The sequence below is a fragment of the Ischnura elegans genome, chromosome 9 (genome assembly GCF_921293095.1).
Source record: "Ischnura elegans chromosome 9, ioIscEleg1.1, whole genome shotgun sequence".
Taxonomy (NCBI): Eukaryota; Metazoa; Arthropoda; class Insecta; order Odonata; family Coenagrionidae; genus Ischnura; species Ischnura elegans.
The window spans coordinates 26,555,906-26,582,931 of NC_060254.1; the positions used below are offsets into that span (position 1 = coordinate 26,555,906).

The following is a 27,026-nucleotide window of genomic DNA, read 5'->3' on the forward strand; positions in this document are numbered from 1 at the left end:
CAGTCACAAATAAACATTCTAAATTGCTTTCATAAAGAAAAAATATTCACAGCGAGTAAATTTAGAGTAAACCACAGTACCTGAGTTAATACCCCAGGCTGCCAAACGAATTCTCCAGGAATATCAGTGCAGCGATATGTTCCGAGAAGCATTTTACTATCAGTTTGGTCACCTAATTGTACTTTAATGAAGTTCGGAGACTTGCACCGACCTAGATACATAGTAAAAAAAGTTTACATTAAAACAGAATAAAGAAATTTCAGTTCTTCTACAATACAGTGGAACCTCAATCTATTGTTCCCGCATTGATCGTTCGCCGTTCCTGTCCCAAATAAAGTTCCATACAGATGATGTTATTTTTCCCCGCATCAACTGTTCCCTGAAGAATCATTTTCCCGCATTGATCGTTCGACGAAAATGATTCGAAATATATACATGTCATTCATGGCTAATAACGACAAGCTCATAGTTTGAATCTTCCCCAGGAGATAGAACTATCATAGGGAGAAGCTCAGTGCCGTGGGATAGTAACTTTAGCGCTTTTCCCAAGATCTGTTATCCCCCTCCATTCAGCACTCACCTCCCCCCTCTGATGCTCTCCTCTTCTCTGTAATCAAACAAAAGGTCCCAGCTAGCGTAGCGATCGAATTACGAAGACCATAGCTTCGAAAGAAAATATCAAGTTACACAAGAACAATAGAAACGTTTTTCCTCTCCCATTCTCGCCCACTGAACTTTTTCAGCCTACCTGCTTCTAAGTTCCCAGTTTCTGGAGGCCAACTGCTGCATGAATCACCTATTAGCCCAAAAGGTGTCTCACAATGAATTTCAGCAATTGCTATTATACTTTTATTAGAGTGAAATAATATGTAGTAATGTGCACATAAATTAAAAAAGAACAGGACCAAACAATGTATTTCTAACACTATTTAAGCATTTTAAGCAAGGAAATAGTTGGAAAAACATGATGGCGATTTCTGGAAAAACTTGATATCCTCGTAGTTTATCTTCTTGGCAGTTAATACAGCATTTTTTCCGAAAAAGGATATCAAATATTATCAGTCATCAATACCATAAGTCTCACGTACTTGTCAGAGTTACTGACGAAAGGATATCTTCTCAGAATATTTGTTTCTCCCTATCAGCACTCCAAATTCATCTGCTCATCTGGCGCTACGCTACTCAGAAATGAGTGGGTAAGTTGCATTCTTATTAGGACAAAAAATTTCATGGCGCAGTCATATGGTCGTGCTTCACCCTTGCAGTATGCTCCGCATACGCAGAATGCAACAGCATCAGTTTTGAACTTCACTTTGTACAAGTGGTTCCGTACTTTCCAGGGTGATTTGACTTCAAAATAGTGAGTGTTTTCCGTGTGGGTTTAATAAAGTCAGGTTTCATTTTTATTACTTTTATTTTTATTCCTCTTCGGACCATGGCACTTCCAAAGCAACAAGTGAGAACTTTAAAAGACAGACTGAATATAATTGAAGATGAAGAAAACAATCTGGGCTAGAAGTGCGTTAATATTGCAGAATGCCTTGGTTTGTCAGCAAGCACATGACGGTAGGGGTTGGGTAGATCAAGCTACCTGGTGAAAACAATAAATGGGATGAAGCGGAGGATCAAGTGGGCGTGCTGACGATTAAAATAACATTGTTCATGCTCTACACATTGCCTCAATTATATGAAAAATATAATTATTAGAAAGGAAAATTTCAAATAATAGACTATTTTTGGCCTTTGCAATCCATCTCACAACCAAACACTGCGCCGGCAAAAGCAGTTGTTTAAGGCATAACATGCACATTGCTTTCGTAAATATGTGTACTGGAAATGGCGTTAGATGGATAAGAGCTTTTACATCACACAGATATCCATAATAGCATTGTAAATGCTGAGTGAAGGTCAAACATTTTTTAGCAAGGTGTTCCTTTAGGATATTTGAAAGAGATATTAGTCGAATCAACAATATGACCTAAGTGTTTTGATAAAGTACTAGCATTTTTGTAATTAGCTAAAATCTTGTTTGAATCATTTAACGAATATCATAATTACGTGCAAAAAAAATCATATGTTTCCTGGTATAGAGGCAACCTAGCAAAACGTTCCCGCATTGATCGTTTTCCGACATTCATCGTTTTTTCACCCATCCCCCTGATAAACAATAGATCGAGGTTCCACTGTAGTAAAAATGACATAGGCAGTTTGTATATGCAACACATTTGGTAGATAGAAAGGAAAATAGCAGACACCAAATTAAATTACATTGTTTCACTTCTAACCTGAAATATTGTTAAAAATATTACTCATAATTGCCATTAAACACATCTCATGAGAAAATCTGATTTTGATTAAATAAAATCAAGCAACTCACCTGTGACCATGGCAAGATATTCGACCAGAGCTGTCTTCCCACAGCCTACTGGTCCTTCTAGGCAAACTGCTTTACCTGCTGCTACAGCCAACGCAAGGCTTCTCAAATTTGTAGTGGTTGATGGCACTAAAACAAGATTTCCAGGACCCATCTGAAGATCAAAAAGGACAAAAATTCAAAACTGTTCCTTTTTTTTGTTAAATAGCAAATAAACATTTCTATTGCTAATAGTGGTACCATTTAATTCAAATTGGACACCATAGAAAAGCATGCATAAAAAAAGCGAACGATTTAGTTGATGATACTGATATTATTACAGACACAATGGCTATCTAATATTAAATGATATCAGAACACTTTTTAAGATGAACGAAATAGCCTATGCATTTAACATCTTGTTAATAAATATGTTCGAATTTTATTTATTGAAGTGAAAATAAAGAACAAACACTTTAGCAGCTATAAAGACTTTCTCATAGAAAAATTACTTCAGTTTCACAGAAAACAGGGCCAGAAAAATAGATCACCAAAAATGAAATGAAATTTTAAATATACCTGAGCTGGATCAAAAATAGGTAGCAAAATTCCAGCAACAGACACCACATATGAGGATTTCAGATTAATTAATTCATCAGTGACTCCATCTGATAAACCTAAAAAGTATAAGATAAACAGTAAATCAACCACAATTTAATTATTTTTTCAGTTAAAATAAAACTGTAAATGATGCAAAGAAAATTAAGGGGAGAAAAATGAAGGATGTTATATAAAATAGTAAAATTACCTTAAACCCATTACATTAGAAAAAACTGAATAGATTATGAAATCAAATGCTACCAAAAACGGTGTCACTGTTAAGCACTTCATATAGAATTCAGTTACATTTCAAAGCTCCATTGAGTCCTAGAAATAACAGACTATGTGCATACATTATAATATATTGTTTGATATACATTTATTATGAATATCATAAGAAGTAAAAGTGAAAGTTTGCATAACCTGAGTTTTTTTAATTATCTGTGTTGCCCCTTGATAATCAGGAGTTTACATAGTTAGTCCTAATAAATTGCTTCGAACATCAACACTTATATTCTCAGTTGTAAGGGGATACCTTTTTTTTAGGAGTGCTATCTTCATTTAAATAACTAGGTGGATATTTAAGAGAATTTTAGCCGCAGTATAACCAATGAATGGGTACTACAGTATACTCTCGTTAATACGAACAATATTATAACTAAGTTCTCATTATTATGAAGGGAAATGTTGAGCCCTGCTAAGTATATTACTAAATTGTTACCATAAAATTCAAATATTTCTGGGAATAGCGTTTAAAGAATGACACAATAACTCGCCCAAATCCTGCTTGTCCTGCCCCGTAGGCAACCTTGTCAAACTTCTTAAAAAATGAGAGATGCAGGTTCCACAGAATTGCAAATTGAATACCTGGGTAATCATGTATTAATAAGAAAGTGGATGATTGCCACTTGAAGATATTTGAAGATGACGTCACCTCCATCATTGCATTTGCACTGTGGTGAAAACCATTTAAATACAGGAGTATTTTAACACATCTCATTTAAATTTGTGAGCGGGTTGATGCCACGAAGTGAACCGATGGCAGAGTGCTCACATATCAATTTAGTAATGATGAGAAAACAAAGCAAAGTAAAAATAAAGATTGACTAGGCTAAAAATGATATTGACATTTTCATGGAGACTATTTGAAAACCAATTACAGTAAAACCTCTCTTAAACGAAACTCAAGGGACCGAAATTTTGCCGTTTCGTTGATCGGGAAGTCGTTCCCCGGAGGTGATGCGCACGTTGCATCATTCTAGGGGCTCGGAAATTGAAGCAAATCTGCATGCGTTATCTTCATTCTACCTTCGCATACTTCAAAACAGTGCTTATTTCTTCAGCTGCAATGCAAATCGCGGGCAATAGACCACATTTAGAAAGCCTCAGTTTGTATTATTCAATCACTTCGCGTGCTTTTTCATCGGTTTTCAAAAATGTATGCAACGTAGCGGTGAGTGCGAGGCCATCCCTTTATTCTCAATATTTGAAATAGAGTACATGTATTTGCGAAGTTTACACTGAAAAATTAAGAATTCGATAGATTTGACCATTACTAATATAAAGTTAAAGTAACAGTGCCAATTATAGCTTCATCATGAAATTAAGATCGCTCTACCATAACGGCGCGAGTGCGACTTTCGTCGACCCATTAAAGCGCAGTGGGTGGCAGCATTTCTTTATAGTACTGTTATAGTACTTTATAGTACTGTTGTCTACGAACAATCTGACGCGGAAGGAAACCCGGAAGAAATGCAGAGATCAAACCATCGCCGCGGAAACCTACGTTCTAACATTTCTTTATAGTAGTCGAATCCAGAATACTCCATAGCAATATTTGCGGTCGCGGGCTTCGTAAATAATTCATTGTACTAGCATCATTTCCATCGCATTCCGGATAGACAACTGCCGATAAGAAAACATCTTGAAAGGCCCTATGCAGGAGTTCTCGAAGTATAATACGTCACGATTTTGAAAAATGAGTTTTCGAGAAATTATATTCTGCAACCCTCAGTTCGCTGGCTTCGCAGATTACGAAATTTGAGTCTATTCTAGTGAACTCATCAAACGACCCTTCAATATTCATGACTTTTGAGAGACCCTGCCAGGATTCACGGCTTTCGTCATCACTCTCCATCGTGTGGTCGCAGATTGACAACTCCCGATAAGAAAACAGCTTGGAAGGCCTCATGCAGGAGTTCTTGAAGTAAAATAAGTCACGATAATGATGCTGTTGACTGCAAACCCGGTTTTTGCAAAATAACTAAATATGGTGACAGGTGCGACACGCTTCCAAGCTTTGCAAAGCCCTTGCATTACCTGCAAAATGGTCCTCTTCAATTTCGCCGATCCCTTACATCCATTCGACAAACCAAAAACTCCACTAAAATCCGACGGTAATGCCGCTTTGCCGCAGAAATGACCCCTCGGTCGAGAGGTCGCAACTTAGCTATTGCAGTTGGGGGGAAGAAAATAACACGCACATTTTTTATTGTTAGTCCTATGTTTGAGCCCGTGCAGCGATCGAGGAAGAAATCTACTTTCCCCATGAGTGCATCAACTCCCGCCAACCACCGCTGAATTAATCCCGCTGTCATTCATGGATTTTTGCTGCTACCACAGGGGTGAGGCATCACCACTGGCCCAGTCTAAACATGGCATGTTTAGACTGCGTCGTCTTCTTCATGCAACAATTGACAGCCGTCGCAAACCTTTTTCTCAGGAGAAAATCAACACCGCTTCACATCACGTTAGGACATCGCTACAATCGCCGACAGACAGAGACTGACCTTTAGTATAAAGCACTCAATTCAAGTAACGTCTAGATCAATGGGAAATGTTGGCTTTCGTCTCTTAAGTGCGAATATTTTTTATCCAAGATTGCGGCAAATGCAAAAGTTTCTCCTATTTTTTAGATGATGTTGAAATAAACAATGTGAATGAAACAAGAGTAACTACTGAGTCATATATTAAAGATAATTAAGAGATGCAAATTATGGCTTTCATCTTCTAGCGCGCACATTGTATCTTCCGTAATTTAGTTAAATTTTAAAGAAGTTATCCAAGATGGCGGCCAGTGAAAAAAAATGCTTCTCGGAATTTACGCGTTGTAATTCTGTAAAGTATCTTAAACAACCGTCAAAAGAATGTGATCGAAGTACATAGCTCTAGATATAATATATTCGAGCGTTTAAATATTGGGACATTGATTTATTTACGAAAGTCAGCATTAACATTTTTCGCAATTCGCCGCGAGTTGGGGTCGGCGGAAACACACGACGGAAGGCTATGGTTACGGTTAATAATGACGATTCTGATTGGCTTATTCAGTGGAAGTCTCTGATTTGCCCTCCAACGCTACGAATATTAAATTATTCATATGAAAATAAAAATTTAACCGGAAAAATTGGTTATTGGGAGGCGAATTTCACTCGATCGCGCCGAAATTTCATTTCGTTGATCGGGAGTTTTCGTAAAAGAGGAGTTCGTTCATCGGGGTTTTTCACTAATGTGTTTACATAGGCAATTGGCCGGACCAATAGCATTTGTTCGTTGAACGGAGTTCTTCGTTTAGCGGGAGTTCGTTAAGGTGAGGTTTTACTGTACCAGCCGCACATAATAAATTACACGGAAATACCTCGTACACAAAAATAATCTATTTGGTAAATTGACACCCACCAGAGCATTCAAATGGGAAAAACTTAAAAAATTTATATTTTGCACACTTTTTCCATGAGTATACTCACCATCAGCCTGAACAAAGTCCACTTCCTTGGGTTTAATACTCTTGCTTTCCCATAATTTCAAAGAATACTTGCACTGAGCATCTTCTCCAACAAAGTTAGAAATAAAAGTCATTCTCTGGCTATACGCCATTCCGGAAAGTGAAGCTATTACGTGGCAAGACAACCTGGAAAAAAAGGTGAATTGATAAGGATAACTAAAGCTGAAGGTGGGAAATTTTTTAGTCATTTTGTAATTAAAGCAGGAGCGGTATCATTTTTTCAGACACTCCCTCACTCATTTTACATGGTGCAGTTATACAATTTTTTGTGAGAGTAGGTTTTAAATAAAATTTTAAGTGAAGTGTCATGCAATGTTGAACTTAGACAAATTTCTCTCATTACATTATTCCAGTTATTGCAAAAACTGCACAGCATGTTCACTCATGCACTCTGTTGCTGACAAAGGTGGAAACCAATTCAATAAACATGCTCTACAGCATGAAGACTTTTCAATCAAGTCTGTCACTGTATTCAGGGTAAAGACAATAGCAGACTTGATCGATAACATATCTAGCAATGATAATATACATCTAGGGTTCAAGCTTCAATGGAAAAAAAGTTAATAAATAGTTAATGAATGGAAAAAAAAGTTGACAGTAAAATAAGACCTCACCCTGCAGACAATGACAAAATAATGCCCTCATGCCCTCACATCCTAAGAAATTATCCCATTGTCCTGGTGGGAAACATGACAGCTCTTCCCATTATCAATTCACAGGGAAAGCCTGAGATTGCTTATAACATGCTCCACAAAAAACATTAAAAAATAATTGCCTTCTGAGTCACTGAAAATGACACAGATCTACGAATGAGCAAATAGAGATAAAATTGAAGGTAACAGATCGTCTTACATGGACCACTAGGGGTAATCTGGACCACTGGGGATAAAAAAGGGGGTGTCGTACCTGTAAAGGATGAGTATTTTTTTCCTTTGTTTAAAAAGCAGTACTGAAATACAGTGTGTCCTCGTTTAACGTCGTCCCGTTTAACGTTGTTTCACGATAACGTTGTCCAAAAATTGAAACCCTTGATCATTTAACGTCGTTATTGCTTTGCGATAACGTTGTTCAAATTATGCGCGGCGAAAAAAAAATGAATGGCGAATAGGACGCAAGCGCATCTGATGTATAGTAAATATTACTATATTAATGCGATTGGTAATTTTCGCTCGACAGAAAAGGTTGGTGTGGGTAGCGTATGTTAAATATGCGTCTGAGCGAATAATTATCGCCTCATTTACCCATTATCCATTTATTTTTCTGATGCCAATCGAAAAAAATGTCCACGAAGAAGAGTGGCTATCCTGGCGGTTCTTCAGACGTGAAGAAAAAACGGCGATATTAGAACAAAAACTTGGTATTATTAAAAGAATTGAAGAAGGTGCAACTGCTGGAGAGATCGGTCGAGTTTTAGGTTTGCAGGTCGAGTTTTTACAATTAAAATTTCTTCTGTTACTGAAAATATCGATGTTTCGCCATTAAAATACTTTCTTTTTAGTTTTTATATTTCATTTAATTATGCCTTCTTCCCAACCTTTTCGTTATGAAAATTCGTTTCGTTTCGAATGAATCGTTATCATGCTGAAGTGAATAATCGGTAATGAATGTTTCTCGCGATTTCCGCCGGGTTTAAGAATTCATATCATCACGAAAATTGACTCGCCCTTCATCCTCGTGCTTCCGAGTGTCAGATTCAGTTTTTTTCGTTTTGGCCTGATTCAGGTGTCTCCCGATTGGTCACAAAGTCTTCTTAAAGTTACGGCTCCGATAATTGGCCTCCTTGGATCCTCGCCCGGGAAATTCTGGATTCTTCACGAAGAAATGGATTGTTAGGAACATGGCTAGGAACCAATTTAAATTTTTTACATTGTTTCTTATGGGAAACACTGCATCGTCTAACGTTGTTTCGCTTAACGTCGAGTTTTTCAGGAACGAATCAACAACGTTAAACGAGGACTCACTGTATACTAATTTCTAAAAAAACCAAATGTTCTAACCATACTCGTATTTGTAGAAAGGAAATACTCAAATAGCCATATAATTCTCCCTCGTCCACCTTGCAAGTCAAAATTGTCACTGCGTTGGTGCGCGGGAAGGGGGAGAAATTCACCGCAGAGGGATTTTTTTTCACCCTGATAATTAAAGCCATCTTTAGGTGAGTGAATATGTGAGCGACTTCTTTTTGGGTGCGTGTGTTTCCACAAATCACTGGCCATCCCTGACAGGCCCATCCTGTGAAGATTCCCAGTTTTTTGTGGAGCGAGAATCCTAAGTGGAGGTCCCTACAGCCCCCACAAAGGATCTTCTTGTGTTTGTTCTGAGTGAATGTGTTGTGTGTGTGTGTGTTTTGGGGTTTCCAGTTGAGAGGTTGGTTTTTGGTCCCTGCAGTGAATTTCTCCCCCTTCCCGCACACCAACGCAGTGACAATTTTGACTCGCAAGGTGGACAAGCCGTGGGAGAATTATACAGCCATATGAGTATTTCCTTTCTACAGTTCTGAGGCCGTAGAAGCTCAACCCCATTTTTGCATACTCGTATTTTACAAATTCAATGGTAGATGAGACGGCCAGAGGAGAGGTGATAGTGTGTAGTTGGCCATATGAATTACGTGTTGTCAAGTTTATTCATAAAAAGTTAGCAATGGCCTCGACAATTCAAACCCTTAAGCTAGTGAAATACATTGATGCTGGATACTCAGACAGAAAAGGTAATTGGATGATCAATTTAACATGATGTCAGCTCTTTGTACTACATGTGTGGCATTCCTATGTCATTGAATGATTTGTTTTTATACAGTAAGAATTGGGAATAAAAGAAATAATTAAATGGTAGGAATGTTAGGCATAGAGTACAAGGAGCTGACACCAACTAATCAAAAATGAATTCAATGCCAAACCACTCCCTATTTGCTGTATCATTATGCAAACTATAATTATGAACGGTTTTTTCGTCAGAATATTGATCACTTAAATCATTGAATTAATAAAAATGATATTGAATTACACTATTGAGACATGATACCTAAATGATTTTAGAGTAACTAGAGTCATAAAAGTGATTCAAGCTATATTTGTGAGCTCACCACCGAACAGCTTCATCTGGATTCCATAAATTTTCAACGAATGCTGACCATTTCCAGTATTTCCTCCAATGGTTGCAGGAAACAGAGATAAAACTGTAAGTTGCAAGTACCAAGTCATAGTCGGTGGTATCGTGCTTCACCACTCTCATTCTTTTACGTTTTGGTTCTGAGCCTTGATTGCACGTACATGGTTTAAAAGGCGCTGGATGTTTACGGAAATATTCCATGGAAAACCTTCAAGTCAGAAAGAAAATAACTTATCATCATCATGAACTAGCAAAACATTCCAACATATTTGTTAGCAGAAAATTGAATTTTCATGCACAGATTTAGAGACCAAGAACAATTCAATAGCGTTCATTTCTAAGTTACTAACTACGATTTCCTACAGACAGAAATGGAACACTGTTGAACTGAATGCACTCTGTTAATTGTAAGGCAATAATATGGAAATACTCAGCAGGTAATAAACCTATAGCGAAGAAAGGCATGCAGAATAAAATGTAATTGATGAAATAATTATCGTAGCAGTTGCAAAATGACAAAGATCAAAAACCAGTAATCCATCTTTAGCTCTGCAAAGTAACTATAAAACCATCCTCAAACGGCTAACGAAAAAACAGACTTTTACGTACTTGACAGCGTCTTCATGAATCGTCACCAGCTTGCCCAAAGCTATACACTTTTGCTTATGCAGACAAATGTTAGCACAATCACTTTCATAAAAACTCTGTGACATGATTTGGAGAAGTAAGGCTGGAAAACTCTCCGCTACTGCAACAGTGCACTGAGGGCGAAGGAGTAATCCCGCCAAAGTTGAGAGCAAGTTCTCTGCATGACCCTTCTCCCACTTCTGTTGGTAAAGAGAATATTTTCAAATAATGTCATGTAGAACATAACAGCAGAATAAATTCACGTATACCCTACCTCAACGTCTAAAAAAATTTGACAGTATTCACGACACGTCTCATTTTTGTCGCATAACTCCTTCAGTCCTGACTCAATGAGATTTACTGACAGTTTAAGGGCCATGATTACTCAATGTTGACGTGAGCACGGGAATAATAACAATAAATCAAAATTTCACTGCGACGACCGGTCATGTTTTCCTTAGCGCCATGTGGTTTGTTACAGAATATATTAAATAGATGAGAAATTGTCAACCTTGTCAACCAAGCGAGCTAGCGCAGCGCTCCTTCATCGGTTGCGGGCAACCCGGGCACCTTTAAAATGTTTTCTTTTACTAGAATATTTTTCTTTTACTAGAATATTCTTTGACGACTTGTTAGTTGCACCTTTACTCACTAGGTGGCAATACCAAAGCGCGGTTATTTAAATTTGATACAAAGATATTGATATGTATGTGAAAGTGAAAGTACTTGTTTATTGACCATATTTAATGCAATTATGACAAAAATACCCATTCAATATATCTTATTTTGGAATATAATTTAGATCATGAAGGATTGAAAATATAAATAACCAAATCGCGGAAAAAATCTGGACCTCCTTTCACAACCAAATAATATTGTGTATTACAACGGCTATTTTAAATGTTGCCATGTTAATATTGCTATTGATTAAGACACAGTTATATATTCTAGTAAATAAAGCCACTAATCAATAGCCATCATAAGAGCGTATTCGCAGTTATTTTACTTTATTAATCAGCTCAAGTCTGTGCCTAAACAAATACAACAACCATGTAAAGGGCAAAGATTTAGGGCGTAAAATGACAATGTGATATAAAAGAACAATAATGAATTTCAAACCTCAAATTATTTCTTGATTGAATTGATCCTGACCTCAGAGTAACTTACTCTGATATCCTGACAAGTAGTATAATGCAATTTTTTCCTTAAGAAACAGTGAAAAAATAATTAAACAAAGTTTTTTTAATCTAGCGCGAAGCATAATATAGATTTACGTTGTCGCGAGGGCAAAGTTGCCACGTCGGCGTCATCGGACCCGCTAATTCTCTTCTTTCTGATCTGTTCAACAATGCTTATTCTCTTCCCTATTTCCCCAGTAAATGGAAACGAGCTAAAATATTTTAATTCCCAAACCGAGTAAAGATCCCAAAATACCCGACAATTCTCGTTTCATTTCACTTCTTTCCAATCTTTCCAAAGTCTTTGAATCCATCATTCTTTTGCGTCTTGAATCGTTTTCTTTTACTCATCATCTTATCCGGCCATCAGCTTGGATTTCGACGAAAATTTTCCGCCATTCATCAAATCCTCCGTCTTGCTGAACAAAGTAGCCATTCTTTTAAACCCCATTTCTCGACGAATGCGGCGTTTCTCGACGTGGCACGGGCTTTTGGCACAGGGGACTAATTTACAAACTCCACCTCCTAAATTTCCTCCCCTCAGATATTCACTTTTTAATATCTCATCTCATCAACAGACAATTCTGTGTCTCCGAAGGACAAATTCTGTCATCTCTTAGGCCCATGGAGGCACGCGTTCCGCAGGGCTCTTTGCTAAGTCCGTTATTATTAACACTTTTTGTAAACGACATGCCATCTACACCTAACACCACATTACACATGTACGCTAACGATCGCACCTTCTTCTAATCGCATGTTTCTTCATCAAATTTTGATTCATATGATTTAAGTAAAAAATACACATTTGTAATATAATGAAAAAAATTGAAGTAAAAAGAAAATCTAAGTATTGCTTATCTAAAACAGTGCTCTGTGTATATTAGCAAACAAAAAAATCAAAATTAAGACATTGCAATAAATGATAAAATAAAAAATAATAAACAAATGACATTTAAAAAATGTTATTCCAACTTCTGGAAAAATATATAAATCTTAGGCTATTAAGAAATCAATCTTTATTTCTGTATTATATAATTCTAGTTATAAGTTTCTGTTTCACGCAAACAACATTATACACCTACAACAGAACACGTGCGCCATTGTAAATAATCATTATAAACTGGCTGGTTGGGGTGAGCCAAGGTTCATCGGTACAGCTTTTATTCTGCGCGGTCATAGCGTGACTATTTTCTTTGTAGCACGGCCGACCCACTGTCGGAAGGGGTGACTGCAGCGCCGACAATCGGGGTATAAAAACCCCGCGACAGGGCCTTAAAATCTTATGTAAAACAAGTTACATATAACATGATTTACGAAAAAGTTACAAATCCGAGTGACATGTTACACGTAACATTACAGCTTGTGTTATATAAGATGTTACACAGTGTTAACACCTTAACCTTAGCGTAGACATACGGCCGTTCTGACCGACCCAGCCCTCATGGCTAGTAATCGTAAGTGTGCCGGAATCTTGTGAAACATTCCTTTATGCTTATTGTTTTGTGAAATCAATTGAAAATAACACCAACGGCTTCTTGCTCACTGAACCCTCCTATATCCCGTGCGCCTCCTATGTCCCGTGCGACCAAGGTTCTTAGACTGACAACGTATTCAGGGGTGTTTCTTTCTTGGATTGGGGGATTTCTTTCTTGGGGTGGGGGGGCACAAGCAAGGCCGTATCCAGGATTTTGTTCTGGGGGGGGGGGGGGGCACAAGGATACCCGTAATAAAAATCGAACGCAATGATAACGGGACCGTATTAAAAATCTTGAATATTTTTTAAGGGTCTGGGGGAAGGGGCACACCCCCTGTGCCCCCCAGATCCGCCTATGAACGTATTTACACTGATAATAGGCATTTTGAACAATCGCATTTGGGATTAGAGGGGGGTCGAGCCAAGTCTCACGATATCTCACTACGGGGGAAGGAGGGGTAAAAATATCGCCAAAATCACCTCACCTAGTGCAATTAATGTCCCACCAATTTTTCCTCTTTAAATTCCACTATTTAGAGGTGAGATATGGCTGTTGTTCTGTGGGGCCTTTTGACTGCGTTGCTATTGGGGCCTTGGGTAACGCCAGTCCATCTCTGGTGCCAGGAATATAGCTAAAACTTAAAGAAAAAGCTTTTTATCAATAATGCAGTGTCCCAAATTACAGTTTTTGTTTCATTAATGGTTTTTGCTCTATATCTATTGCTCAAACAAAGAAATTCCCCTCTCACTGCAACTGTTTATTGCGTTAGTACGGTAAAAACACAAACCAGGGCCAACTTCAAGAGAAAGGTAATGTTTCAATGATAGCTGCAGTAACCGCATACATATTTCTCAAGAATTTTAGTCATAGATGGCGTACAGTATAGCTTCAGCTCGGATTTCAGAAATACGGCCTGGGTATTACTACAAGATAGAGCGCAATGTTTCCGAAAAACTGTGTCAACTGTTTTCTTGGATCAATGACCAGAACCACCAGAACGCAAACACAACGGTAGTAAGTCAAACTACCTGCAATCAGCGCTATATGCGGAAGAGGTATTACTCACTGCTACACCGCTACGGTTGGGAAATGAAACTCCTCTTTTGCATGCATGACGAGTTCAAGTGAATTTTCTAAATTTTTTTGCGACACATCAGCATGATTTTCGGCATCGCCAACGGATTTACGATTTTTCTCAGATACGTCGTTAAAATACCCTAGAAATACCTACCTTAAATGTATTTCCCCTCACCTTTTAAACGACAGTTTTCTTCCATTTAATATGAAAAAATTGCTTAAAATTAGCGTCCGCAATTTTGTAACGCAAGAACACCCACTACGGATCGAAATACGGAAAAATACTGGTCTCTTGATCTCTAAGACTCTATCATAACCAACAATGAAAAACAAACGGTTGACTAGTCCGTAGGTAGTTAGGTAACACGAGAGAGTGATCCTTCTCTTACCGAGAGTGTGACCGTTCGTCACAGAAGACACTGAAGTTCAATTCATCAAAAGTAATGCGGCAGTTTGCAATACTTAGCTGCTTAGAGCAAGTATGATAATGATCAAATTGTGATGCAAAAGTAATGCGGGACTGGAGACATGGTAACTTCAATTGTGAAGGCATAAATACATTGAAAAAAATGGGAAATATGAAAGCATTTTAGTTCGTAAATTAAATAACATTAAAATTTCATTTGACGGGATAATTTGCATAATATTGTGTAAAGTAATTCTATATTCCTCTAAAATCCATTTCAAATCTTGAACTCCAAATCGAGTTTAGTCGCTTTATAGATTGTAATGAACCAGTACGATTCATTTGTACGTTCAATCTTCATAGTTACGTCAAGTTGTGATTGTGAAAGGTGCTTAGAGCTAGTTAGCATAAAAATTCACTCCGAAAATGTTCACTACCTTCCTATGAAAACTCGAATGGCATTTTTGATAAGTGACAGGGAATAATGGACCATAAAAAGAAAGGTATTAAGTTATTTTATTCATCGGAACCAATATAATCGCAAAAAATTTAAAATTTTAATGACTGTAGTCGTTTCTATCAGAAGTCTTCAGAAAAGAAAACATAAATACTTTCTCTTTACAAATAATGCATACATAATAAGAGTTCTCTTTCATTTCCGAGTAAGCGGTTGTCGTTACCAATTGCTTTCTAGATCAAAGGTGAAAACTCGGGAATCCCTTGTGTTAACCGACATCAGTGACACTAATTATGCATATCAGAAGCCAATGGACGCATACTTAGCTGCTTAGAGCAAGTATGATAATGATAAAATTGTGATGCAAAACCTTAATGCATTTAAAATCAAACCACCGCTGAAAATTACACAAAATCGATTTTGGGATTGCTACGTGCCCAAGTAGGTGACCCAGTCATAGTTGAAGGTTTCTAGAGAGCAGCCTTATTCAAAAATTCTTCTGGGGATGATTGTCGCAACCACAACTAACATGCAACGACTCCAAAGGCAACGACCAGAAATGACCTTGTCCGAGTAATATAACGTTTGCGGTACGCTCGAGGTGTGCGTTTAGAAATTGAATTTCAGAGTAATGGAATAATAGGTTCTTTGGCAGGGCGCTCGCAACACGTAATAAGCACCTTTACCGCAATCGGCGCTTGTTAAGCAATAAATCCGACCTGAGCATATTAGAAAGAAGAGTGGGATAAGCTTAGTGAATGGGTCCACACCTATTTGACGCCCAAGGGTTAGTGGCTGAGGAAGGCTACGGAATAAAAGCCAGTTCAGGAAAAAAAATTAAATACACATTAGAATTAACGAAATGATTACCTTCACATTTACCTCCTTATAATAGATATTCCAAAGGCTTGAACCCGGGACCCTGTGATCAACAGTCAAATGCCACACACACTAGGTCTTCTTAAGGCCGATTTACATAAAATATTAGCAATAAATACAAATTAGGATTTACGAAATGATTAGCTCCACAGCATTAGTTTATAGAAAAAAATTGCGTGGACTGGATGCCATATATAATTCTTCTGCATAACTATAACAGCAAACTGCTGCACGTAAGATACTAAAATTAAGCTGAGCTGTTGCTCAGTCGTATCAATTTCCTTTCTGGAGTTCACTTCAAATTCCATTGTATCCAATTTTATATAAAAGGAATATAAATTATGGTTAAAATGCTTTTCGTGGGGCTAATGAGCAGGTAGTCCCAGGATGGGTTTGGTACACCCTCCGAAGGATCGCTAATCCGGAATCCTTTCCTCGACGCGCTCACCCTCGCTGGCCTGTCCCCTCGGCCCTCCGAGAGGGGGGCCTCCGTCCCGAAAAGTGACCGGTCTGACTGAAATAAATCAATCCAATCATCAAAAACCGATTGTTTGCATCCCACTCCTGCCAATCGTGCGATTGTCTTCGAAGTACGTCTTTGAACCGTGTTTCTGCGATTTAAACCGAATTAGCTTCACAGCTTCGGGGCCACGAATATTACATAAGAGGATCCTCAAGCGGGCCACGTGTTGTCACTCACCGCGCATTTAAATGGGTTTACAAAAGTCACCACTTGCGTCGTTGACGGACACATTGATCCGAGTTTCACGGGAAATAAGCGGCGTTAACCGATTTTCGTGTACATAATCATGTGACCTATCAAATTCATAGCTTTTCAATGCCATTCCTCGCAATGACGAACATTATACTGCAATAAATGAATCGTATTGCACTCATCACCGCGCCGGGGACAGTTTTGAAAACCGGTTAAAATGCAACCTAAGGGGCAACAAAAATCAGCCATCTATAGCAGTGGTTCCCAAAGTGGGCGCTACCGTCCCCTGGGGGACGTTGCTGTAGTCTATGGGGGCGAAAAGTGCCAAGGGGCGGCGGGGGGTGACGGAGGGTCCTGACAATGTGACAAATGCGGAAGTTCCGTAACCTTCCTTTTGTCTTCGTTTCCCAGCTTCGTTTCTAAAGTTTACTTTGTTTCTCGAATCTGGAAGTAATTTAAACCATATGTTTTCCTACATTTTAAAGTAAGAACGGTTAATAAATATTTCCAACCTTTCTTCAAGTTGGGGTATTAGAGGAAGAATTAATTGGACTACAAAATGACATTGAATTGAAACCAAAGTTTAAGATAAATTACCAAGAGTTTTGGCTACAAAAGGAAATTTCCAATAGTTATCCTGCATTATGAATGGTGGTTAAAAACCCCTTCTTACATTTCCGACTACATATTTGGTGGAATATAGTTTTAGTGCAGTCACTCAGCTTATTTCCAAGCAGAGAAACAGACTTCAGGTTTGCGAAGGCGGTGATTTAAGACTTCTGCTAAGTGACATTAAACCGGACGCTGGAAAACATGTATCATGTCATCAAGCTCATCCTTCTCATTAAAATTTTTTGATGGAAATATGTAATTAATTTTAGCAATAGAATCTTCTTAGATGACTTCTAGACCATGAACAACTATAGTAAAAAGTCACTTAATTGTTAAAATAATTTAAAAAAACATGATTTGTCATTCTATTACTATAAATAAAAAGTTTTCATACCATATAATTGCTTAATTTAAGTAAAAAAAATGACAAGTAAAATTCTAAAATAAGCTTTTTTAAAAGTATTCATTATTATGCCAAAATTATATTCTTAGTTAAGTTCCTTTTATTGTGTATTAAATTATTTGCATAAATGATTAAAAAACTATGCATCCATTGGATTCTAAATAACATTTAATTAGTCATTGTTTTTAATTTAATTATTACAATGTTCCTCATTTGGTTAGTTAGTATATGATTCTGACTGTTATTTTAAATATACCGATTAGGGGGGCGTTGAATATAGGTTTATGGATCCAAGAAATGGCTCGAAAATTTGGGAAACACTGATCTATAGGATGGAATTGGGCCTCCTCTATACAGTCCCTTTGTTCGGGGCGTTCGTAAAAAAATTTAGCGTGTTCTGGACGCCGTTTATGATTTTTCTGCAAAACTATAACAGCACACGGCTGCACGTAAGTCATTGAAATTGAGCTGAGTGGTTTAAGCCGCATTGATTTCCTTTCTCTAGTTTAACTTCCCAATTTCATATTATGTCCACGCTATTTTCCATTCCAAGGTGTCTTCTTCAAGGTGTACCGTGCATTCCATCGCAAGAAATGAGCAAATAAAAATAATGATTGCACGAAACAAGGAAACATTTAATAAATTATTAATCATAAAACCACAAACATTTCATTTTAACACGAGAAAGTCTTCATACTTTCAATGAAGTATATCACAAATTAACACTGATACAGTATGTTTAGTCCAAGTCATATCAACGCAAAGTTATTTGAAATAACACGCCAATGGTATCAAAATGCAAAAATTAACACTTTCACACAGAAAGCGTAAAGTATGTCACACAAGTTCACAATCACAAACCTTGACGCGATGATTCCTTCGTGAAATCCGCGCAATATCGGTGTTTTTCTCAACGAATGTCGTATTCAATTGTTTAATCCTTTCGTACGCTTTTTTCTAGTGTTTTGTAGGTTCTAACCGTGAATCATGGGATAAAATATAACGTGGATATAATGTGAATTCAGAAGTTGACTCCGGAAAAGACATTGATGAGGCTAAGAAACTCAATTTAAACGCACAGTTTGTAGCAGTTTCTGGATAATTCTTCAGAAGAATGATACTGACGTCCATTACGCGTTTTTATTCGTAAACGCATAGGAGCGGAGAAGAGAAAATTTCCTAAAGTGCTTAACATAATTGCTCGCTAATTTTGATAAAAATCGGCCTCCACTGCTAATATTTCAGCTTTTTGTCAAGATTATGCCTGTAGTTTTCTTGCAGTAACCAACAAGCTTAACAGTACCGCCATTATATTATTTTGAAATGAAAATACCAGAAATTACAAATCGGAAGGTATTTTGTAGTAGCCAATCGACGAGGTATTAGAAGAATATATTTTGAAAATGACATAGATTTCCTTTCTCACAAGAGTGTCCTTAACTCATTCCGGATGCGTCCGTGAGGGGGTCTCTGGGCAGTACTGCCACAGAAATGCAAAAGTCTTTGAGATTCGCGGCGTCTTCACTCGGCGAAATGGTTGCGAAATACCTTTCTCGCGGCGCAGAATGACATTAGTCAAGAGAAATTCTCTCCCCTCGCAGGTAATTTCCCTTCCCGCCACACCCACCCATTACATATTCCCAACTACTAATCTTTCTTTAACAGCACATCCTTCTCGCGCCTCAATCCCTCAGTCCAACTCGCGACAACCGTGATGGCGAAAGTTTTTCGCTGACTGCGGGTGGATAAAAGCCGATTGATGTAAAAATTAGCAATGAATAATATAAGTAAGGATTGACAAAAAAGTAGCTTCACATTTTCCGGGCGTTCATAGAAAAAAATAGCATGTACTTGTCTTCTATGATTATTTTTCAGGACTATAACAGGAAATAGCAGCGCATGAGGGGGTATCAATTAATTACGTGAGGTGTTTAGGGGGGGCAGGAGGGGATCAGGTCGTTTCTTACCCAATCTCACGTGGGGATGAGGAAGGGGTCCAGGCAAGTATCACGTATTTTCTTCCGCAAGAAACAGTGTAAAATTGCGATCTTAGCTATCTTAAATATTAGTCTAAACTAATCTTAAATGATAATAATGATAATGATACTAATAATCATCAAAAAACTGTTTTATTTAATAAATTCAACGCTATGAAGCATAGATTAACGTATTAACACTGAAAATACGCATTTTTATCAATTTAACGGAAATTTGAGGGAACGGGTCGAGCCAAATCTCACGATATCTCACTCAAGGAGAAGGAGGAGGGGGGTAAAAAAATCGTCAAAATCATCACACGTAATTAATGGAAGCCCCCTAAGGTATTGAGATTGAGTTGAGCTGTTCCTTAGCCGAATCAATTTCTTTTCCGGAGTTGACCTCTCAATTCATTGTTATATCCACGTTATTTTTCATTTAGAGGTGTTGTATTACACGATTCAAGGTTAGAACAAAAAAACGGATGCAAATCGCACCAAAAAAAAAATGGATACGGCACTGGGCATTTTAAAGTTTGATGCTAATTGCCACGTTAATTCAAAATCGACCTAACCCCACGCTAATTCAGCCAAGTTTTACGCTAATTTTGTTATGTGAACGCCGCGGCGCGCCGCCGTTTAAGACATGGTTACGGAGATCTTACGCTGAGTGCTTCGCACGGATAATTTAATGCTTATTCTTTCTACGGATAGCCCTAAGTGGGTCTAAGTCCAATCCACATCTGTGTATACGAGGCGTGTTTCAATTTTCCCAGTTCCGGCAGCGAGGCCACGTTTTTCGTAAGAGCTTAGATTTTCCCGGCGCATCAGAAGCAAATAGGGTTTTCGGGTGCTCCATCGGGTAACTGGCTGCATGTCTCCCGACATTTTAGAGAACGACTTGCTCTTCATCCTCAGGAGATCTTCTGAACGACTTGATGTTCATCATCAGAAGGTTAAGAAGAGGATGATGAACAAGTGTGAAGACTTAACCAGAATCATTCACCGCGAGAGATTAAATTGTATATTAATGTATAATAATTCAAATAAATTTTTTATGTCAATATTGAAATTTTTTATATTATTCTCACTTAAAATTCATAGTCATGAGAAAAACAATTGCAAAGAATTTGAAAATTAGATAAATTATCAAAATGAGTATTGAGTAATAAAAGTATGAATAGAACGGAGAGATATTATAAATGCACCGTCGCACAGTGGGGCCAAATCTGTAAAAGGTGGTCATAATTAGAAAAAAAATTGATCGGGATATCCGGGTTGGAATCCCGGCTAAGTCAAATATTATTTCATAGCGAACTTCATCCTTTGGTGTATTTGCACATTTTTTATTCAAAAACAAAAATACGAACATCATTAAGTTATATAGCAGTGCCCAGCAGCGCTTTTGTATACATTTTTTTGTAGCCACAACTCTCGGCTATGAAAACAAAACAAAAATTGACCGCCCCAATCCGCACCTTCGTGAGTTATTGAAGAAATACGTAAGTAACCTCCAACCGTGTGGACGCTGAAGCGCGCAGCCCGTTGACACGTTGCATACAGCAGGGAGCACTTACTTTACCATCAGCGTAACAAAATGAGATCTTTCGCAAAAAATTGGCGCAACAAAGACTCAAGACAAAGTATATACAAAGTTGATGCTGTAATATCTCGTCCAGTAGAGGATGATATCTCTAATGTGGTTTAAGCACGTTGCACGCATGGATTCGACTTTCCGAATGCTGCTTTCAAGTGGCTTGCAGAATTGAAGTTAAAACCTGGCAGATCTGCAACATAAAATTTAAGAAATTGGCGAAGGAGCCTAAGAAGGGGAAGGACTTAAAAGGGAGCTTAGTATAAACCGGCCAAAGCAGGTGTATGGTAGTAGTGATAACGACAACACAGCTCCCCTCTTCTTCGAGCACTGAAATTTCCGCCAATTTAACAGGCCTCCAATTGGAGCATCTTCTACTGTTTTACAAGTTCTGTCTCCTGGCTATAGAATAAATATAGATATCTGCGAGGAGTATGACATCTGAACAGCACAGCTATTGTTGAATAATATCCCTGGATATTCTGTATGCCAACAATGTTTACACAAAATACTGTGCCACGGAATGTCATACATGATAAATTGTTACCAATCGGATGTCAGAGGAAGCACAGGAAGCGTACAACAAATTTTTGAGGAAATTAAAGGGAGATTTTACCGGAAAGTGTTCGAAGAAAAAAACTATGGTGGATTTGTTCGACATCAAAAGTTTTATCTTCCGAGGCCATGAATATTTCGTATGAATGACCTGACAGAATCAGTATCTTCATCGGAATCGGAAGATGATTCTTTGAATGGAACGGAGTCTGATTGAAATTAGTGTTTACGTTTCAAGCCTGTGTGCGTGGCTCTCTTCATATTCAACGTAGAAAACCTGCTATATAACAATGTGTTATGTAAATGTGCTTTCTAACTTTTTATACTGTCATATAAAGTTTTTTAAGTTAAGTTTTAAGTTAATTTTTTAGTTTTCATGTAGGATTTTTTTAAAATAAGTGGTTTCATTCATGTATTGCAGTTGTGCTTAGATAATTCATTGAGCGAATCTCAATGGCTCTGCAATTTCTTATATGTGTTCCCTACGATAGGTTCGTAGTTATCGTAAATCCAAGATACCTCACTTCACACCCAGATAGGTACTATCTGTCGCCTTTGTATTGACACCGTCCTCAACACAGTAGCGTAGCTATAGGGGGGGGGGGGGAGGGAATGAGGGGATAGATCGCCCCCAAAGCCTCAGAAAAATAGAAGAATTATTTTAAACGCCTATGCCTAAAACGCCAAAATGCCTATTTTTGAACTTTAATTACTGAATATGCATAAAGTTAAAATTTTAATGCTAAAATGGTGTAAAATGCATATCCAGGGATGTCATTTTTCAAAACATTTCCCAGACCCTCCTTTTTCCTGGAGGAGGTGCGACATCATCTGGTGTAGATACAGGAAATACCAAATATTTAATGAACTACGTCAGTACGGATGAAAGGATAGTGACAAATGGTGGGGGAAGGTAGTGTAAAGGGAAGAGACATTCAGAGAATTTTGTCTGTGAGCCCTCTGTCGTTTCTGAGCGTCTATGAGTCTTCTCACTGACACGCCATACCCATCTCCGTGGCATTCAGCAACTGAGTAAATTTCCAGTGTTGACACCAAATTACGTCGCACCGCGACGAAACTGGTCGTATGACATTATTAAATATATCTATATATACTATAAAATGATGTCTGTTTATTTGTCCGCTATGCGTTCCCATGCGGCTGCACGGATTGCGACCAAAGTTAGTACATAGGCACGTCTCATGAAATTAAACCCCGTAATACTACTTTAAATAGCGTCCGACGCGTCTATTGCAACGTAATCTCATTACCATTTGTTATGTCACGTCATACAACTTTTGCGACTTGACATCCTGCCGGGTAGGCACACCTCTTTACAATCTCGAAGTTAAAACACGGAAAAAGTGTCATGTGACCATGAATTCAAAGTTATCCTCCACACTGGGTACTATCCTTCCCGAGCAATGCCAGGTAGCATGCTACTATGAAGTAAAAGATATTATTTTGTTTAATATAAAGTGTTCACCAACTAGCACCAAAGCATGTTCCTGAAACTATCGATTTTGTTGAATCATATTTGCTGAAAAATCTTCCCGAAGGTGACCTCGAACTTTTCTTTGGGGTCAGGATGAATTTGAACGTGGTCGCATATCCATTCTCTAATATGAACCGTTGAAATAATCTGTGAGTAAATAATTATTAACCGCAAGTAAAGTAATATAAAATAATATCAAACCTCAAAGAATTGATTTGTGTGTAGTTAAAATAATATTTTCCGATAGATTTGTAATTCGAACTATACGATATTTAAGGTAATATTGTTAAAGTAAAAAACGACAGCAACGATGGATGTAGGAGCATAATGTTTTGAGAGAAAACTAAAAATTTTTGCGTGAGATTCGAGGAATGTGTATCCTGACAGGTACGAGATGCAAAGTCAAGGTAGACGAGTGGTTTCCCAATCTTTCAAGTTTCAAGTTTATTTTCTCCTCGGTCGACACACTGCGTATCCTCGTTGCCCCTGACTTCCTGATTATACGCGCAATCGGATTTTGCTCGATGTTTCACAACACACGCTCCCGCGGCGACCGGTCAACCTGAAATCGGAAGGCTCTCGCGCCTTTGACCCTCTTCATTCGGACACTTAATCGGTCAAGGAGGTTTGGGGGAGGTTTAGCCGAAATAATGTACATAACTCGCCTTTTTCCTAGATTTAGTAACACTCAGTTCTGATCAATTCCATTAAATTTGAGTATCCCGGGACTAACCACGGTAATAACATGGTGGTAGATAATGGTGATAACTTTACGGGAGTCACCCGTAATGGACAAATTGCGCGAAAATTCCATTAAATTTTGGAATGGTCTCCCAGATACCATAATTAAATATAAAAAAACGGGGCAGTCGTGGGACTGGCCGACAGAAGTGAAAACTGAAATAATTATTATCCATTTATTTTTTATATAGATTTAATATTATTAAAGAACTAATTTTTCCAGTAATACTCATTGTTCAACAAAAATTGAAATTATTTTTTTCAGTAAACTGTTTATTATTAAACATATATTAAAAATACGATGTGTATGAACAGAAAGTAACATCATTTACATACTAAAATATAATATGCTTTTATTTCTTTTTTAAATTGTATGAGATTGAGAAAAAAATCCTCTCCGGCGAGGAATCGAACCCCTCTCTCCCGCGTGACTGGCGGGGATACTAACCACTATACTACCGAGGATGTGATGCTAAAAAACGAATTTTTAAGAGGGAAATGTATATCTCGCGGTAGCGATCGCGGTGTCGGGTCGGTGACGCTCACGCGAATTCTATGCTTTTTCCCCATCCCGCAAAAGTGCTTAACGCCGCTAAAGAAGTTTTCACTTCAATAATTCATAATTATTCAAAATCAAACACTAATATTATCTTTAAAAATTATAATGCTAAACGCTGTCATCATCACCACTGGTCAGCAATCCGAAGATTGGTTTGACGCAGTTTTCTCTTCAATTGTCCTCTCAGCCAACCTTTTCACTCTTACGCATTTCTTCTCTTTCACGTCCTTCTCTACCTGTTTCATGCATTTTATTCATGGTCTTCCTTTTCCATTTTAGCCGCCTTCTTGTCCCTCGAAAATTGTTTTCATCACACAATTTCGTCTCAAGATATGGTCGATTAGGTTGTACTATCGTCTTCTTATCTATGGTTCCAAGAGGCTTCCATAAGATAGAAATTATAACGCATAACGGAATGGAAATGAGATTTGAAATCGCGGAAATAATCTGAAACGGCAGGAAAGGATCATTTTCCACGTGAGAAATGAAATTCCTTGCGTTAAAAATCATGTCACAATCGTTATGAGAAGCCAAAAGGGATTATTAAAAATATGACAGTAGAATCCTGACACAATGCCGAATAACTTCCTCATTTATGAAATTAAGATGTGGTAGGAAGGTAGCGTTTCCAAATCGATAAAACTCATTGAAAGTTCTTGGTGGTGACATTATATGGAGATGGTATCCTTATGCTTACCCACACATACAATCAATGCCTCAATTGTCGAGGCGATTATGCCGAAATACAGCCACAAGCGTGTATGATTTTTTACTGACAAATAATTTTCATCATCATCACTGGTCAACTATCCTAAGATTGGTTTGACGCAGCTCTCCACTCAATTCTCCCATCAGCTAATCTTTTCACACATTCTTCTCTTTCACATCCTTCTTTACCTATTCCTTATATTTTGTTCGAAATCTTTCTTTTCCGTTCTTACCATCCACTTATCCCTCGACGATTGTCTTCATCAGGCCATCATATCTCAAGATGTGGCCAATAATGTTGTTTCGTCTTCATGTTTTCATCAGGCTTCTCTTCTCTCCTACTCTTCTTAGGATTTTTGGATGAATAAATTAAACTTTGTTTTTCCGCAGCATTCTATGAAAAAGCAAAGTTTTAAGTATTCATCCAAAATCTTCAGCAAGTTCCACAAAGAATTGCCGTAAACAAACAAATTCTTAGGATTTCCTCATTACATCTACATCTACATAATACCCCGCAAGGCGCCTAAAAGGCGTATGGCAGGGGGTGTTACGACACCAGCCGTTTACAGCTAAAAAAATGAAGTGCTCTAACGAGGTTGGGACTAGCGTTACTAGACTAGGTATTACTTACTCGGTCGATGCATTTGATCCACATCATTCTTCTGTAGCACCACATTTCGAAGGCTTCTATCCTTGATCTCTCCGCGGCTGCCATTGTCCATGCCTCACTTTCGTAGAGAACCACACTCCAAGTTCAAGTTCTGATAAACTGTTTCCTTACTTCCATGTTTAAATATCCCGCTGCAAATAGGTCTTTATTTTGGTGGAATGCTCTCTTCTCCTGGTCTATTCCGATTATAATTTCTTTATCGCTTCTCCTATCGCAAGTTATCCTGCTTCCCAATTGATTAAATTCATCCGCCATTTCCAGTATTTGTTTCCCTATTTTAATGTTAGACTTTTCAGTAATTTCAATCATTCAACAAGTCTTCTCTATTTTTTTGGCCCATCGGAGACCGAAAAAAATGAGCTTTCTTCATTAGTAATGGTCTGGGATTATTGTTGCGGGGGCAACTTCTTAATGACTTTTTCCTCCTGTCCGTGATCTGGAGATCTACGTACCCACAATTCGTGCGTCCTGGATTTTCCGGTTTCACACATCGGTGTGGGCATATGCCAAACTTGTTATCGGGTGAGAGGGCCCGTGGCCAGGAATTCGGGTGTTAAAAGAAAGTAACAGTTATTGGCCTGGGTTGGGGGCGTGAGACGTCAATGACTTCACTCATCGCGGATATTAGACTGACTCTTCTATCGCCCTAAAACTGATCTAAAAACCTCAGGGCGAGGTTCTCGATGTCGTACTGAAAAAAATCTAGATTGATTGAAGGGACTTTTCGTGTGAACGCAGGAACAGCTGTGCGGGACAGGATATTTCTCTTTCCCTCTCCTGCTTTCTCCGAACACGCCTTCGCATATGCCAGCAACATTTCAAGTCTCTGAAAATGTCAACTAATTTTCCGCCACGCCAAAATATTTTTCTATTAGAAAGTCTTACATTACGGCTATTTGTAACGGTAAATCAAGGTGAAAACAAATCATTTTCTAGTAATAGTATTACAAAAATTAATTGATCAATGCATTATTAAAATGCCAACGAATTCTCCGCCGCGCCAAAATATGTTTCAAAGGATAAAAGCGTAGGTATTCTATTACGGCCATTCGCA

General features: G+C 38.0%; 1 protein-coding gene across 1 annotated transcript in view; it reads right to left on the reverse strand.

Moving 5' to 3' along the window:
• LOC124166118 (midasin) overlaps window positions 1-10,921 on the reverse strand; it is a 163,107-nt gene extending 152,186 nt beyond the window's left edge. The window contains exons 1-7 of the mRNA XM_046543775.1: window positions 10,747-10,921; window positions 10,455-10,672; window positions 9,820-10,053; window positions 6,700-6,863; window positions 2,933-3,030; window positions 2,378-2,528; window positions 81-211 (exon numbers count right to left, since the gene is read on the reverse strand). Coding sequence (XP_046399731.1) covers window positions 81-211; window positions 2,378-2,528; window positions 2,933-3,030; window positions 6,700-6,863; window positions 9,820-10,053; window positions 10,455-10,672; window positions 10,747-10,851 — 1,101 coding nt within the window. The 5' untranslated portion in view covers window positions 10,852-10,921. The remainder of the gene's footprint in view (window positions 1-80; window positions 212-2,377; window positions 2,529-2,932; window positions 3,031-6,699; window positions 6,864-9,819; window positions 10,054-10,454; window positions 10,673-10,746) is intronic.
• Between the last annotated feature and the right edge of the window lie 16,105 nt (window positions 10,922-27,026).